Here is a 16,683-nt window from a genome sequence, read left to right as displayed (position 1 = left end):
TGAACCCAAATAAGCCAAGACATCCAGACTTGTGGACTGAGCAACTACTGAATTTTGGGACGTTCTGTTCACAGTCAGCTATTGTTGGATTAGTTAGTCTGCGACCTGTAAGTCATTTCAATAAATCCCCTTATATATATTTATGTATATAATATATTTATGTATATATATTCATTCTATGCGTTCTGTATTCTAGAGAGCCTGACTAATTACAGTAGCTTCCTACTGTATTTCCACCATTAGTACTGGAATACAGCTGTGAGACTGCCACAGTACATCCATAATGAATACTAAATTTGGGCTTTTGCCTAAAAGGTACATGCAGCATGAGTGCTGTATTACATGCATGAGCCTCCCACAGTACAGAAACCACAAATGCTGGGTTATAAACATGAACCTCTCACATTACATGTACCATGAATGCGCTCTCACAATATATGTGTCATGAGTGCTGGGTTTCGGGCATCAGCTTTCCACAGTATGAGCACCATGGATGCTGTGTTACAGTCTTCCACACCCAGGACATGCACTGTGGGTACACATATACAGGTAGGCTCTTCCCACTGTGCATTCTTTCTGTGTGTGCTATGCAGGCATGAGTCTCCCACAATGCATTCACTATGAGTGTGGGGTTGCAAGCATGAGCTTCTCTAGTATGTGCACCATGTATTGGGTTACAGGTGTGAGTCTTGCACAATACATAGTGATGAGTGCTGGATGGGTCATGAGTCTCCCACCATCCATGCACCTATCACTGCTGGGGGAGGGTACAGGCTAGCCTCCAGCAGTGCAGGGCTGGAAAGGAATCTACAGAGTTGGTGTACTAGACTTTTCTATCCTAGGGTTACTGGTTTGAGTCTCCCATGGTTACCCATGCACCAAGAGTATTGGATTACTGGTTTGAGTGTTACACAGTACATTCACAGCAATTTCTTGGTTAAAGGTATGAGCCCCCAAGTACATGCACCATGATTGCTAGTGTAGTGTTGTGAACTCCCCACAGTACATTCACTATGAGCTCTGAGTTATAGGTGTGAGCCGCTCATTTTACATGCACTATGAGTGTTGTATTACAGGCTGGGATATGGGTCGTAGTTGTGAACCTCCCACATTGCATGCACCATTAGATTATAATTGGAATCAGTTTAATATTTTTACCTCTAATGTCACAAAGCCCATATCTAGTGATCTGGTTCTTTAACTGTCATATTATTGAGTGAGGATGACTGACAGCCCCTAAAATGGTTTGTTGGAAACAGAGAGAGAGGAAGAGAATTTAGCAGGAATTACCAAATCATTGTCAGGTGTTCTGTGCTGTGTGTCTGAAGGGAAAACTTTTCAATTGCCAGTGTTGGGTGGGGTGCTCACCAATGGGTGAGTCAGAAAGTGAATCTGTTGCAGGTGAACTGGAGATAAGGGATAGAGTTCCAGTGTGGCTAGACCCCCAAGGGGGAGCATGCAGACATTAGGATATCCTACCAAGTCGGAGGCACCAATGTTAGGGTGCAGTGGAGTACCTTGGGGGGTTGAAGACAATGAATGCCACAGAGATCACACCATGTGACAGATCTCACCCAGGAGATTTATGGGGGAAATGAAAGGCTGTCTTGGAGTGGGGACAAGACAGACACACGGAGAGGACAGAGAAAGAGGGAGAGAGACAGGCAGAGTGAGAGAGCACGGGCAGTCTGTGATGGCGGGGATCTTTTAAAGGGCACACATGTCACATTTGGCGACTGGTGATGATGTAGCTGCTGGTGCTGAATCACTGAAGGCAGGCTTGGGGAGCCCCTGCTCTCTAACAGTGGGGACCCCACAGATTCTGTCCAGTATTCCAAATAGAAGGGTCATTGTTGTCTTACCTACTTGGGCAAGTGGAAAGTGAGGACAGGGTCGCTAGGTTTTCTGACTAACAGCTGTGTTTGTCCTCCATTTTAAATTACCACCTGCAGTTGTGGATCACGGCTGCCATATACTCTGGTCTATAGAGGAATTCACCATCTACCAGAACAGGCCACCTAACTGCAGAAAAGGATAAACTTTTGTGTTTTTTGCCTATAGGAGCTCAGGGCTGTTGTTTCTCTGCTGTGGTACATGGGTGAACTCAGGCCATATTTGATTTCTGTTTCCAGTTCTTGGCTATAGTAGCAAGGAGAGGGAGGTGATGCAGGCTTTAAATCCAGAATAGCACGAGAAAGATGAAATTTTAAGGTGAGTTTCATGAGAGAATCCACACAGAGGGGGGAAATTGAGATGATTTGTTCTCAGATAGATATATGCATGGGGATAGAACGTGCGGACTTTTTTACAGAAAGGTTCCATTTGAAGAACTCACAAACTGGCACTAAGTTGCGTCGACGTTTACATGGTTTTTCATTTTTACCATGGCTATCAATATTAACGATTTAAAAAAACTGTCACCTGTGTGCTACAGTCTGCTTTCCACTCTTTCTTGCCTTGTTTATTTTTTCCATGATAGTGTTTCTTCCTAAGTGCATGACCTGAAATAATTACAAACTTTTTGATATCAGAGATGACTGTGCATGTTCCTACGGAGAACTACTTTTGTCATTAATTCTCAATGTGAAGAGGCTCCAGTCCCATGAGGCCTTCATCGAAGGGTCTATTGGATCCTGATAGACAAGTTGCAACATCCATCCCTCTGAGAACACAATGTTAGGAAACAAGATGATTTCTGATAACAGAACAACTTCTACTGGTAACTAATCTTTTGTTGGTCTAAGTAAATGGCTCAAGTAATGGACACAAATGGATAGTGTTAATTACCCTTTCAGGGTCTATTGACTATCAAGGATGTAGCCATAGACTTCTTCCAGGAGGACTGGAAATGCCTGGACTCTCTTCAGAGGGCTTTGTATGGAGATGTCATATATGAGAACTACAGCAACCTGGTTTCTGTAGATAAGAATTTTTCTTTCATAATTGCTGATTTATCCTAAGGACTTCCATCAAGTGTACTTAAGAGATAAAACTCTTTTCTGTGAATGAGTCTCGAATCTCTATTTTGGTCAAATGGAGCTGAATGTTTCTATATAGCCAGCATTTATATCTCTTGATCTTGTTTTTATATTCCACCTCTACATAATGATATACTTCCTTCAGTCTTATATGGTGTTTTGTGGGCACACAGTGCATATAATGTGTGGATCCACATCTTAACATTTTATTACACAGTTGTACTTTCACTTTGTGGTAATTGAAGGGATAACTAAAAATATGAAAAATAAAAACTGTAATCATTTCTGTGTATTCTAAAATATCTATCAAATCATTGACAATTAGGGAGTCATTCATGAGTTTTCCATTCTGTTCTCTGATCAATTGGGTACCATCATGTGTTAAAAATCTAACCATATGCAGCATCATTTAAAGAAAGTGTCATGTCTTTTCTAATGCACAGGATTTTCTCTATCAACCTTTCTAACCCCAGGTATTTGACTAGGTTTCCAATACCAGGCATGATTTCCATCCCACTGAGTGAGCACCAAGTCCAATTAGGTGTCTATTGGTTATTGTCAGGGTCTGAGTGCCACTGTTACAGCATTGTGGATACATTGCAATTAGTTTACTCCCTTCAATGGAACTTGCATAGAACCTTCTGGTATTACATAGGCTAGTTCTCAGGTGTGAGGGCCCACAGTTTTGAATCTGTTCCATCTTGACTAAAGGTCAGAGAGTTCAGACCCATTCTTGCTCTTCAAGGACAAACAACAAGATGTTTGGCCAAGGGTGTGGTTACTGGGTGCCTTACTCTTCAAAGGCCAGTCAACAGGATGTTTTGACTTAGGATGTGATTATCAGGTGTTTTGAGATGTAAGGAGGTAAGTACACTTGCCTGTTCTTTGTATCATGGAAGTTTTGTGCCCTCCCCTTTTGATTGGGATATATAATGACTATGAGTAATAAACTTGGGGCTTTTTGATACAGTATTTACTGGAAACCCTTACTACTCTATCTTCTTTTTTCATTATTATTTTATTTTATTACTTAAAAAACCAAACCAAATTCCCACTTCCTCCCCTCCTTCCACTTCCCTCCCACTCCCTTCACACACCCTCTCACCACCCCCTCCAATATTAAGAGAGGGTAAGGCACCCTGCCCTGTGGAAAGTCCAAGGCCCTCCCCAGTAATCCAGGTTGAGCAAGGTATACATCCAAAGAGAATTGGATCCCAAAAAGCCAGTACATGCAGTAGAGACAAATCCCAGTGCCACTGTCATTGGCCCCCCAGTCTGCTCCAACTGTGAACCACATTCAGAGGGACTAATTTGATCCCATGCTTGTTCATTCCCAGTCAAGCTGGATTTGGTGAGCTCCTATTAGCTCAGGCACACTGTCTCAGTGGGTGAACCCCTCATGGTCTTGACTTCTTTGCTCATACTCTCACTCCTTCTGCTTTTCAAGTGGATCTTGGGAGCTCAGTCCAGTGCTCCGATGTGGATCTCTGCTTCTGTTTCCATCTGTTTTTGGATGAAGATTCTATTTTGGATGAAGGTGATATTTAAGATAATCATCAGTCTGACTACAGGGCAAGGCCAGTTCAGGCACCCTCTCTATTGCTTAAGGTCTTAGCTAGGGTCATCCTTGTGGATTCCTGGGAATTTTTCTAGAGCCAGGTTTCTTGCTAACCCCCAAATGGCTCCCTCAATCAAGATATCTCTTTCCTTGCTCTCATATCTGTCCTTCCTCCATCTCAACTATCCCATTCCCTCAAGCTCTCCTTAACCCTCCCCTTCTCCTCTCCTCTTCCCCCTTTCCCCTTCCTTCTACCCCCCGGCCCCATGCTCCCAAATTTTGTCAGGTGATCTTGTCTGCTTCCATTTCCAGGTGGATCTATATATGTTTTTCTTTGGGTTCACCTTATTACTTAGCTTCTCTAGGATCATGAACTATAGGCTCAATGTTCTTTGTTTATGGCTAGTATCCACTAATGAGTGAGTACATAGTCATATTTTTGAGTCTGGGTTATCTCACTCAGGATAGTGTTTTCTAATTCCATCCATTTGCATGCAAAATTCAAGATGCCATTGTTTTTTACTGCTGAGTAGTACTGTAATGTGTAAATGTAACCCACCATGCAAGGAACTCTGCTCCAGTGCTGAGAGGATCCGGAGAGGTGAGTAAGTGGTCACATGGCTGGCCGGACAGTCCCAGGGGACTGAATCCAGACCCCCTCCAATTTCCTAAGCTTTTCTGACCATCCAGCGGGTGAGTTCCCTGCTGCTGGCTTTCTTTACTCCATTCCACCCTGCCTCCAAGCTTGCCTTTTCATCTGCTAGGTCCTTGGATCCCCCAACACAGCCTGCTTCAGGGCTGAGGGGTCCAGAGAGCCAACGGGGAGTGTTCCTGCCACTTGGACTTCTCTGTACCATCCCATCCTGCCCCCTAAGCCCGCCATTTTGTCTGTGAGGTCCTTAGAACTTAGCAAGAAACCCTGCTCCCATGCTGAGGGGATCTGGAGAAGTGAGTAGGTGTCCACACAGCCCGACAGTCTCCGGGGACTGAATCCAGCCCCCCCTCCATTCCCTGAGCTTTTCGGGCCATCCAGCAGGATGAGTTCCCTGCTGCTTGCTTTCTTTACCCCATTCCACCCTGCATCTCAAGCCCGCCTTTTAATCTGCAAGGTCCTGAATCCCCCAAAACAGCTGACTTCAGGGCAGAGGGGATCTGAGAGCCTGCTCCAGTGCTGAGGGGACCTAAGAGAGGGCAGACCAAGAAAAACTCCCAAGTACACAGTCAGCAACAGCAAAGATTGGACCAAGACACCAAGACTCTGCTGGCCTCATTTTGAAGGAAGAGATGGGCCAGTGCCAATGCAAGAATTCCTCCAACAACCTGAAAAGCAACATGATAACACCAGAATCCAGTGAACAAGCAACCCAAAGACTTGAACATCTTAACCCAGAAGAAGCAGAAGAAAACGACTTTAAATGTAACCTTATGAAAATGATGGAGACCCTTAAGCAGAAAATGAAAAACTCCCTTAAAGAACTGGAAGAGAAGACAAACAAAAAGTTATAAGAAATTAATAAATCCCTCAAAGATACCCAAGAAAACCAAGAAAAAGCAATCAAACAGTTCAAGACTTGAAGACTGAAATGGAGGTAATAAAGAAAACACAAACTGAGGGAAGGCTGGATATAAAAAATTTGGGTAAAAGAACAGGAACTACAGAGACAAGTATAACCAACAGAATACAAGAGATGGAAGAAAGATTATCAGGTGCTGAAGATAATATAGAGGAAATAGATTCATTGATCAAGGAAAACATCAAATCCAGTAAATTTTTAACACAAAACAATGAGGAAATCTGGGACACCATGAAAAGACCAAACCTAAGAATAATAGGGGTAGAAGAAGGAGAATTACAGCTCAAAGGCCCAGAAAAATATATTCAACAAAATTATAGAAGAAAACTTTCCCAACCTAAAGAAGGATATTCCTATGAAGGTACAAGAAGCATACAGAACACCAAATAGACTGGATCAAAAAAAATCCCCTTGCCATATAATAATCAAAACACAAAACATACAGAATAAAGAAAGAATATTAAGAGCTGCAAAGGAAAAAGGTCAGGTAACATATAAAGGTAAACCTATCAGATTACACCTGACTTCTCACTGGAAACCATGAAAGCCAGAAGGTCTTGGATAGATGTGCTGTAGACACTAAGAGATGATGGATGCAAGCCCAGACTAACATACCCAGCAAAGCTTTCTTTCACCATTGATGAAGAAAACAAGATATTCCATGACAAAAACAGATTTAAACAATATGTATCTACAAATTCAGCCTTACATAGAGTACTATAAGGAAAACCTCAACCCAAGGAAGCTAATAACACCCACAATAGCACAGATATCTGACAGCCCTCCACCAACACAACTCAAAGAAGGAAAACATACAAACACCACACACCAAAAAATAACCGGAGTTAACAACCACTGGCCATTATTATTCCTTAATATCAATGGACTCAATTCACCTATAAAAAGGCACAGGTTAAGAGAATGGATACAAAAACAGGATCCAACATTCTGCTGTTTACAAGAAACACACCTCAACCTCAAAGACAGAAACTACCTCAGAGTAAAGGGTTGGGAAAAGGTTTTCCAAGCAAACGGACCTAAGAAACAGGGGGTGTGGCTATTCTAATATCTAACAAAATTGATTTCAAACTAAAATCAATCCGAAGATGGAGAAGGACACTTTATACTCATAATAGGAACAATTCATCAGGATGAAGTCTCAATCTTGAATATCTATGCCCCTAATATAAAAGCACCCACATATGTAAAAGAAACATTTCAAATCACACATAAAACCTCACACACTAAAAGTAGTAGATTTCAACAGGTCAACCAGACAGAAACTTAACAGAGAAATAAGAGAACTAACAGATGTAATGAATCAAATGTACTTAACAGACATCTATAGAACATTCCACCCCAACAGGAAAGAATATACCTTCTTCTCAGTGTCTCTTCTAACTTCTTCTGGGTTGGGATGATCAAGTCTTCCTGTTGTGTTTCTGCTGGATTCTTGTGTTACCATGTTGCTTTTTAGGATGTTGGAGGAATTCTTGCATTGGTGCCTACCCATCTCTTCCTTCAAATGAGGCCTTGGCATTTTGGTCAAATCTTTTGCTGTGGCTGAGTATTTGGGAGTTTTTCTTGGTCTGCCCTCTTTTAGGTCAGTATTGGAGCAAGTTCTGTTGCAGGGTTCTTTTTGGTTCCCTCAGAACTGGAGCTGGCTGTGTTGCAGAGTTCCAAGGACTTTGGGGGGGGCGGGGAGGTGGGGAAGGCCTATTTGGGGGCAGGGTGGGTCGTGGGAAAGAAAGCCCACCAGCAGGAACACTCCCTGCAGGCTGGCTAGAAAAGCTTCTGAAGTTTGGGAGGGGGCCTTGGATTCTGTCCCACTGGAATAGTCCCGGAGAGTGGTGCTTCCAGCGCCACTGACTCACCTCTCCTGTCCCCTCAGCACTAGAGCAGGCTGTGTTGCTGGGTTCCCAGGATCTCACAGGCAGAAGGTCTGGCTTGGGGGCAGGGTGGGTTGTGGGAAAGAAAGCGCAGCCCCAGGAACACTCCCTGCTGGCTCTCCAGTCCCCTCAGCAGTGGAGCAGGCTGTGTTGCAGAGTTCTAAGGACCTCGCAGGTGAAAGGCAGGAAAATTTCTCTTATAGGAGCTGCAGCATGCCGCCAGCAAGCAGAGTTCATTTGGGAAAAAAAGTGCGGTTAATTTTTTTTTGTATAGAATTGCTTTCCAACACCTCTCAGGATATATGTGGATTTAGCTAGCACGCATTGGAGTGCCAATTTGTAGTAGGAAGGCCAGTTTGTTTCCAGCTGTTCAGCTTCGAAATAACCACACTGAAACCATATTATTTGCAATACTGTTTGGCCAATTGCGTAAGTGTATTTCCAGCTAACTCATATCTTAAACTAACCCATCTCAATTAATCTGTGTTTCACCACAAGGCTGTGGCTTTCCGGGTAAAGTTCCAGTGTCTGTCTCTGGTGGGGCTACATTGCTTCTCGACTCCGCCTTTTTCCTCCCAGCATTCAGTTTAGTTTTCCCTGCCTAGCTCTACTCTGCCCTATCAGGCCAAGCCAGTTTCTTTATTAACCAATGGTATTCATAGCAATCCATTAGCTCAGGTAGCCTGTTTCAGTGGGTGTACCCATCATGGTCTTGACTTCTTTGCTCATATTCTTATTCCTCCCACTCTTCAACTGGACTATGGGAGCTCAGTCCAGAGCTCTGATGTGGGTCTCTGCTTCTGTTCCCATCAGTTGCTGGATGAAGGGTCTATGATGATATTTAAGATATTCATCAGTCTGACTACAGGGTAAGTCAAGATTGGGCACCCTCTCCTCTATTGCTTAGAGTCCCAGCTGGGGTCATCTTTGTGGATTTCTGGGGATTTCTCTAGAGCCAGGTTTCTTGCTAACACTATAATAGCTCCCCCAATCAATATATATCTTTCCTTGCTCTCATCTCTGTTCCTCTTCATCTCGATCATCCCATTCCCTCAAGTTCTCCTCATCCCTTCTCCTCCTTCCCCTCCACCCTCCCTTCTCGCTCCACTGCCACACTCCTAATTTTGTCAGGTGATCTTGTCTGTTTCTACTTTCCAAGTGCATCTATATATGTTTTTCTTAGGGCTCACCTTATTACTTAGCTTCTCTAAGATCATGAACTTAAGGCTCAATGTCCTTTGTTTATAGCTAGTATCCACTTATGAATGAGTACATACCATATTAATATTTTTGGGTCTGGGTTACCTCACTCAGGATAGTGTTTTCTAATTCCACCTATTTGCATGCAAAATTCAAGATGTCATTGTTTTTTTTTTACCTTTTTGAATAGTACTCTAATGTGTAAATATGCCACATTTTCTTTATCCTTTCTTCCATTGAGGGGCATCTAGGTTGTTTCCAGGATCTGGGTATCGCAAATAATATTGATATAAACATAGTTGAACAAATGCTTTTGTAGTATGTTTTAGCATATTTTGGGGATATTCCCAAGAGTGGTATTGCTGGATCCTGAGGTAGGTTGATTCCCAATTTTCTGAGAAATCACCATACTGATTTGCAAAGTGGTTGTACAAGTTTGCATTTGAGCAATGGAGGAGTATTCCCTTTACTCCGCATCCTCTCTAGCATAGGCTATCATTGGTGTTTTTGATCTTAGCCATTCTTTTTTTTTTTTTTTTTGAGCGAGATCACTTTATTGGATTTGAGCCAGGGAGGTGACACTATCTATCTCTGCCAGGATTCAAAGGAGGCTGCTCTAGCTCAGGGCACCTGATAACCTTAAACATCAATAAAAAAAGTAAAATAGAAACCTTTATTTAGAATTAGAGCCAACACTTGAGTGTGACAAACACAGCATTCAGTTCGAAGAAGCACCCCACTAATGGAGTGAGTGTTTATTCTGCACAATCACGACATGTGGACAAACCCGGGAGAGGGCACAGGGACACTGGGCAGGGCTGGCACCTCGTCTTCCTTCCCTGGGTCCTCTCTCTCCAGCGTGTAGACCATGAAGCAAGCATTGGGTCTCTTGGGGACGAGGGGATGCCCGGGTCTCACAATCTCAAAGCCAAGAAAGCTGAAGGTTCGGAGCAGGGTGGCTCTATCCTCACGGTTCTTGGGGAAGCAGATGAAAACATGGTCGGCCAGGAGCTGCTCCTCTGCGAACTCCAGAAGAGCTGTGAAACTGTCCTTGCTGCCCTCAGGCAGGGTCCCAGCCGGGAGCTCGATGTAGAGGCCACCACCGTTCCACACTGCCCTCCAGGTGACCTGCTTGGTCTCCCTGAGTGTGGACTGAATGCTCAGGGCCCTGGTCTTGTCGTTAGACGTTGGCTCCTCTGTCACATTCAGCCGCTCGTCAGAGTAGAGGACGCTAGCTGAAAGACTGTGATCCCGCTGACTGTTCCCTCGCCCACCTGGGATCTTCAGGGGTGGGTGAGGGACATCAGGAGCACCACCGAGGCCCCGGACCCAGGTTACTACAGCAATGGAGGGCGACCCTAGAACTTTTGCTGCTGCAGCCGCCAAGGCTGTTCTGACTAAGAAGCGGCATGGTGCGGCTGGCGTGGAGCATGGCGCTGCGTTTATCCGCTTCCTTCTCTCTGGCGAAGCGGTGGCTGTTGAGAATCCGCTGCAGGGAGGATTTCACCGTCCGGCCGCTGGGGTCCGAAACCAGCAAAACCTCCGCAGCACTCTCCGCGCCGCCGCCGCCGCTGCTCGCCTTGCCGATCTTAGCCATTCTGACAGGTGTAAAGTGGTATCTCAGTGTTGTTGTTTTTATTTGAATTTCCATGATGTTGAACATTTCCTTAAATATCTTTTGGCCATTTGAGATTCTTCTGTTGAGAATTCTGTTTAGTTCTATACCCCATTTTTAAATTGGGTAATTTAGAATTTTGATGTGTAATTTTTTGAGTTGTTTATATATTTTGGAAATCAGTCCTTTGTCTGATGTGGGGTTGGTGAAGATCTTTTCTCATTCAGTAGGCTACCTTTTTGTCTTATTGACTGTGTCTTTTGCTTTCCAGAGGCCTTCAGTTTTAGGAGGTCCCATTTATTTATTGTTGCTCTCAGTGTGTGTGCTACTGGGATTATATTTAAGAAGTGGTCTCTTGTGTCCATGCTTTGAAGACTACTACCCACTTTCTCTTCTGTCAGGTTCAGTGTGGTCGGATTTATATTGAGGTCTTTAATCCATTTGGACTTGAGTTTTGTGCATGGGGATAGATATGGATTTACTTTCATTCTTCTACATGTTGACATCCAGTTATGCCAGCACTATTTTTTGAAGATACTTTCTTTTTTCCATTATATAATTTTAGCTTCTTTATCAAAAATCGGGTGTTCATAGGTGTGTGAATTCCATTGGTCAACTTCTCTGTTTTTATGCCAGTTTCAAGATGTTTTTCATTACTGTAGCTCTATACTAGAGCTTGATGTCAGGGATGGTGATGCCTCCAGAGGTTCCTTTATTGTACAGGATTGTTTTGGCTATCCTGGGCTTTTGTTTTTCTATATTAAGTTGATTATTGTTCTTTCAAGGTCTGTGAAGAATTTTTTGGGATTTTGATATGGATTGCATTGAATTTATAGTTGCTCTTGGTGGAATTTCCATTTTTACTATGTTGATCCTACCTATCCAATAATATGGGAGATCTTTCCATTTTCTTGTATCTTCTTCAATTTCTTTCTTCAAAGACTTAAAGTTTTGCTGAATAGGTCTTTCACTTTTTTGGTTAGTGTTGCCCCAAGATACTTTGTTATTTGTGGCTATTGTGAAAGGTTCTCTGATATCCCTCTCAGATTCATCATTTGTATATAGGAGGTCAACTGATTTTTTTTGATTTGATATTGTACCCTGTCACATCACTGAAGGTATTTATCAGCTGTAGGAATTCTCAGGTACAGTTTTGGGGTCATTTATATATACTATCATATCATCTATAAATATCAAAAGTTTGACTTCTTCCTTTCCATTTTGAACCCCCTTGGTCCCCTTTTGTTGTTTTATTGCTATTGCTAGAACTTCAAACACTATATTGAAGAGATATGGAGAGAATGGACAGCCTTGTCTTGTTTCTGATTTTATAGTAGAATTGCTTTGAGTTTCTCTTTATTTAATTTGATGTTAGCTTTCTGTATATTGCTTTTATTATATTTAGATATATTCCTTGTATCTCTGCTCTCTCCAAACCCTTTATCATGAAGGGGTGTTGGATCTTATCGAATGCTTTTTAGCATGTAATGAAATGATCATATTGGTTTTTTCTTTCAGTTTATTTATATGATGAATTATATTTATAAATTTTTGTATGTTGAACCAGCCCTGCATCTCTGGGATGAAGCCAACTTAATAATGATGAATGATTTTTTTTGATGTGTTCTTGGATTTGGTTTGCCAGTATTTTATTGAGTATTTTTGCATAAGTGTTTTGAGTGAGGCTGTTCAATAATTCTTTTCTTGTTTGAGTTTTTGTGTGGTTTATCAGGTTAAGTGTAACCTCATAAAAAGAGCTTGGCAATGATCCTTCTGTATCTATTATGTGGAACACTTTGAGGAGTATAGGTATTAGTTCTTCTTGGAAGTTCTGGTAGAATTCTGCACTAAAACCATCCTGCCCTGCACTTTTTTTTTTGGTTGGGAGGCTTTTGATGACAGCTTTTTATTTCCTTTCAGGTTATAGCTTTATTTAAATTGCTCACCTGGTCTTGATTTCATTTTGGCATATGATATTTATCTTGAAAATTGTCCATTTTTTACATTTTTCAATTATGTGGAGTACAGTTTTTTGTAGTATGACCTAATGATTCTCTGAATTTCCTCAGTGTCTGCCATTATATCCCCCTTTTCATTTCTGATTTTATTAATTTGGATGTTCTCTCTATGCCTTTTGATTAGTTTAGATAAGGTTTGTCTATCTTTCCCAAAGAATCAGCTCTTTGTTTTGATTATTTGTATTGTTTTCTTTGTTTCTATTTTGTTGATTTTACCCCTCAGTTTGCTTATTTCCTGTCTTCTCCTCCTGGGTGAGTCTGCTTCTTTTGGTTCTAAAGTTTCAGGTGTGTAGTTAAGTCACTGATGTGACCTTTCTCCATTTCCTTTTATTGGGCACTCGGTGATATGAACTTTCCTCTTAGCAATTCTTACATAGTGTCCCATAGATTTGGATACATTGTGCATTCATTTTTGTTTACTTCTAGGAAGTCTTTAATTTATTTTCTTATTTCTTCCTTGACTGAGGGGTAGTTCAGTAGTTCACTGTTCAATTTTCATGAATTTGTGGGCTTTCTGAGATTAGTATTATTAAATTCTATCTTTAATTCATGGTGATCTGATAAGACACAAGAGGTACTTCAATTTTTGTAACTTTGGAGGTTGGTTTTGTTACCAAGTATGTGATCAATTTTAGAGAAGGCTCTATGAGGTGCTGAAAAGAAGGTATATTCTTTTCTGTTTGGGTGGAATGTTCTATAGTTTTCATACAGCTAAGTAAAGTAAATATATTCATAGTAACAAATGAGTAGAAGGAGATCAAATTTTGAATTGCCTTATTTGATATTGATATCATTTTGTATTTAATGGAATCCTATACTTATGTAGCTTGGATATTTATGGTGTACCTGCACCATGAGTGCTGGGTTATTGGCATGAGGCTATCACAGTACATGGACCATGAGGGGTGAGGTACATGTTTTAGTGTAAGAGGAGGGCCCACTTGTTTGTTCCAGCTTCCCAGAACCAAAATAATCACACAGAAATTGTAGTAGTTAAAACACTGATTGGCCCATTAGCTCTAGCTTCTTGTTGGCTAACTCATATTAATTCAACTCATTTCCATTATTAAGCAAGAATTACAGTTATTTATATCTACTTTATCTGTTATCACAACTAAGGAAATCTATAATAATAACTTATCTATCTATTCTTCAACTCCATCAAGGACTCCAGAAGGATATAATATTACCTAAGTAAACAGGAAATACACTGTCAGCAACTTCCAAAACTCTAGAACTGACAGAGACATCTCGCTACCTGAACAGTTACCTAAAGTTCTTCTGTACCATTGGGGCATCCATCTTCAGCCTACAGGCCCTTAATATCCAGCAGATTTTTCCATAAGGCAGGAAATTTCAAATACAGTTCAGCCACTTTCTTCTGTTTCCTGTAAAAGTCTCACAGACTCTTTCATGAAGCAGGAACCCCAAAGGATCATCTCACTTTTAAGCAAGTTCAACAGTCATTTCTCTGTAGATCCTGCATGTCCAGTTAAGCAGTCAAGGCAAGAGCAGTTTATTGCCCAAATGGCTAGCAAACTCCATTAGGAGCCTTTTCAATGCCCATCTTCCTCTCTAAGTAATTGGTGCTGCCTGGAGCAGACATGTCTCATTGTCATGAAAAGTCCTAAATTATTAAAGCATTTTAAATGTCATATTCTGAAGATCTCTGAAAGATTTGAAGAATACTTAGCTAACTGAAATATATCTCTATATGTCTAGAAAACCTAACTGACATTACTACAATCTTGACTATTATAGATGACTATCTATTAACGTATATTTATTTATTATATGTTACATTTTTAAATGAACTTCACAAACAAAATACCTTAATCAAGATAAAACATATACATATAACAAAACTGACCTTAAATTTGCATCCATAAACCAATATTCATACCAATGCAAATTATTCATATCTATATCATATCTCCTTTAAATGTAAACAAACATTTATAGTCAATATTTGGGAATATGAGCATAGATACTGCTTCCTGCTGTTTGGGGGTGCTGTTAATTAGGTCTTTCCTGGTGTATCCTGTATGCTAGGTTCATCTCAGTCAGGAGTTGGGTAAAGTAATTTTTTTGAGGGTGTTCACGGCAACCTTTGAGGGGGGTGTGGTATATCATACCATATTTTTTCTAGAAGCAATCCACAGGTTCTCATCTTCTGTGAAAACAAGAGAAGAACTTCCTTAGAATCAAATTTTAAAGTCAAGATACCTTTATAATATACATGCTGGTTCAGCTTAGCAGCCCATACAATGAAATGTCTCTCCATACTTAGCTCCTCTCCAGTCAAAAAAATTCAAAGAAAAGACAATAATATACATAATCCAGACTCTCTGTGTATTCTCCATCTTTTTAAAATTTATTTATTTTTAATTAAAAAATTCCACCTCCTGCCCTCCTCCCATTTTCATTCCCCTCCCCTTTCCCCCTCCCCCTCCTTCTCCAGTCCAAAGAGCAGTCAAGGTACCCTGCCCTATGGGAAGTCCAAGGTCCTCCCCACTCCATCCAGGTCTAGGAAGGTGAGCATCCAAACAGACTAGGGCTCCCACAAAGCCGGAACATGCAGTAGTAGCCAGTGCCATTGTCCTTGGCTTCTCAGTCAGTCCTCCTTGTCCGCCACATTCAGAGAGTCCGGTTTGATCACATGTTATATCAGTTCCAGTTTAGCTGGCCTTGGTGAGCTCCCAGTAGATCAGCCCCACTGTCTCAGTGGTTGGGCACACCCCTCGCAGTCCTGACTTCCTTGCTCATGTTCTCCCTCCTTCTGCTCCTCATTTGGACCTTGGGAGCTCAGTCCAGTGCTCCAATGTGGGTCTCAGTCTCTAGTTTCATCCATCGCCAGATGAAGGTTCTATGGTGATACGCAAGATATTCATCAGTATGGCTATAGGATAGGGCCATTTTAGGCTCCCTCTCCCCAGCTGCCCAAGGATCTAGCTGGGGACATCTCCATGGGCACCTGGGAACACCTCTAGAGTCAAGACTCTTGCAACCCTAAAATGGCTCCCTTAATTAAGATATATACTTCCCTGCTCCCATATCCACCCTTCCTCCATCCCAACCGTTCCATTCCCCCAAGCTCTCCCCATCCTCTCCTTCTCACTATTTTTCTCCCCATCTCCCCTTACCTCCACCCCACCCCACCCCCAAGATCCCAATTTTTGCCTGGCAATCTTGTCTCCTTCCAATAACCAGGAGGATAACTATATGTTTTTCTTTTTCTTTTTTTTTTCTTTTTTTTTTTTTTTTTTTGGTTTTTTGAGACAGGGTTTCTCTGTAGCTTTGGAGCCTGTCCTGGAGCTAGCTCTTGTAGACCAGGCTGGTCTCGAACTCACAGAGATCTGCCTTTCTCTGCCTCCCGAGTGCTGGGATTAAAGGCGTGCGTCACCACCGCCCGGCAACTGTATGTTTTTCTTTGGGTTCACCTTCTTATTTAGCTTCTTTAGGGTCACAAATTATAGGTTCAATGTCCTTTATTTATGGCTAGAATCCACTTATGAGTGAGTACATGCCATATTCATCTTTTTGGGTCTGGGTTACCTCACTCAGAATAGTGTTTTCTATTTGCATCCATTTGCATGCAAAATTCAAGATGTCATTGTTTTTTACCGCTGAGTAGTATTCTAATGCGTACATATTCCACACTTTCTTTATCCATTCTTCCATTGAGGGGCATCTAGGTTGTTTCCAGGTTCTGGCTATTACAAATAATGCTGCTATGAACATAGTTGAACAAATGCTTTTGTAGTATGATAGAGCATCTCTTCGGTATATTCCCAAGAGTGGTATTGCTGGATCCTGGGGTAGGTTGATCCCGATTTTCCTGAGAAACTGCC

At 41.7% G+C, this 16,683-nt stretch overlaps 1 protein-coding gene across 1 annotated transcript; it reads right to left on the bottom strand.

Moving 5' to 3' along the window:
• Window positions 1-9,858: 9,858 nt before the first annotated feature.
• Window positions 9,859-10,625, bottom strand: LOC119819353 (ornithine decarboxylase antizyme 1-like). Its single transcript, XM_038337520.2, is given in 2 exon segments — window positions 9,859-10,504; window positions 10,506-10,625. Coding segments are annotated over 2 exon segments (642 nt in total). The 5' UTR covers window positions 10,611-10,625; the 3' UTR covers window positions 9,859-9,967.
• Between the last annotated feature and the right edge of the window lie 6,058 nt (window positions 10,626-16,683).

Source organism: Arvicola amphibius, chromosome 7 (genome assembly GCF_903992535.2).
Source record: "Arvicola amphibius chromosome 7, mArvAmp1.2, whole genome shotgun sequence".
Taxonomy (NCBI): Eukaryota; Metazoa; Chordata; class Mammalia; order Rodentia; family Cricetidae; genus Arvicola; species Arvicola amphibius.
Note: the sequence above shows the minus strand (reverse complement) of the source record. Positions and strands in the feature narration are given on the sequence as shown.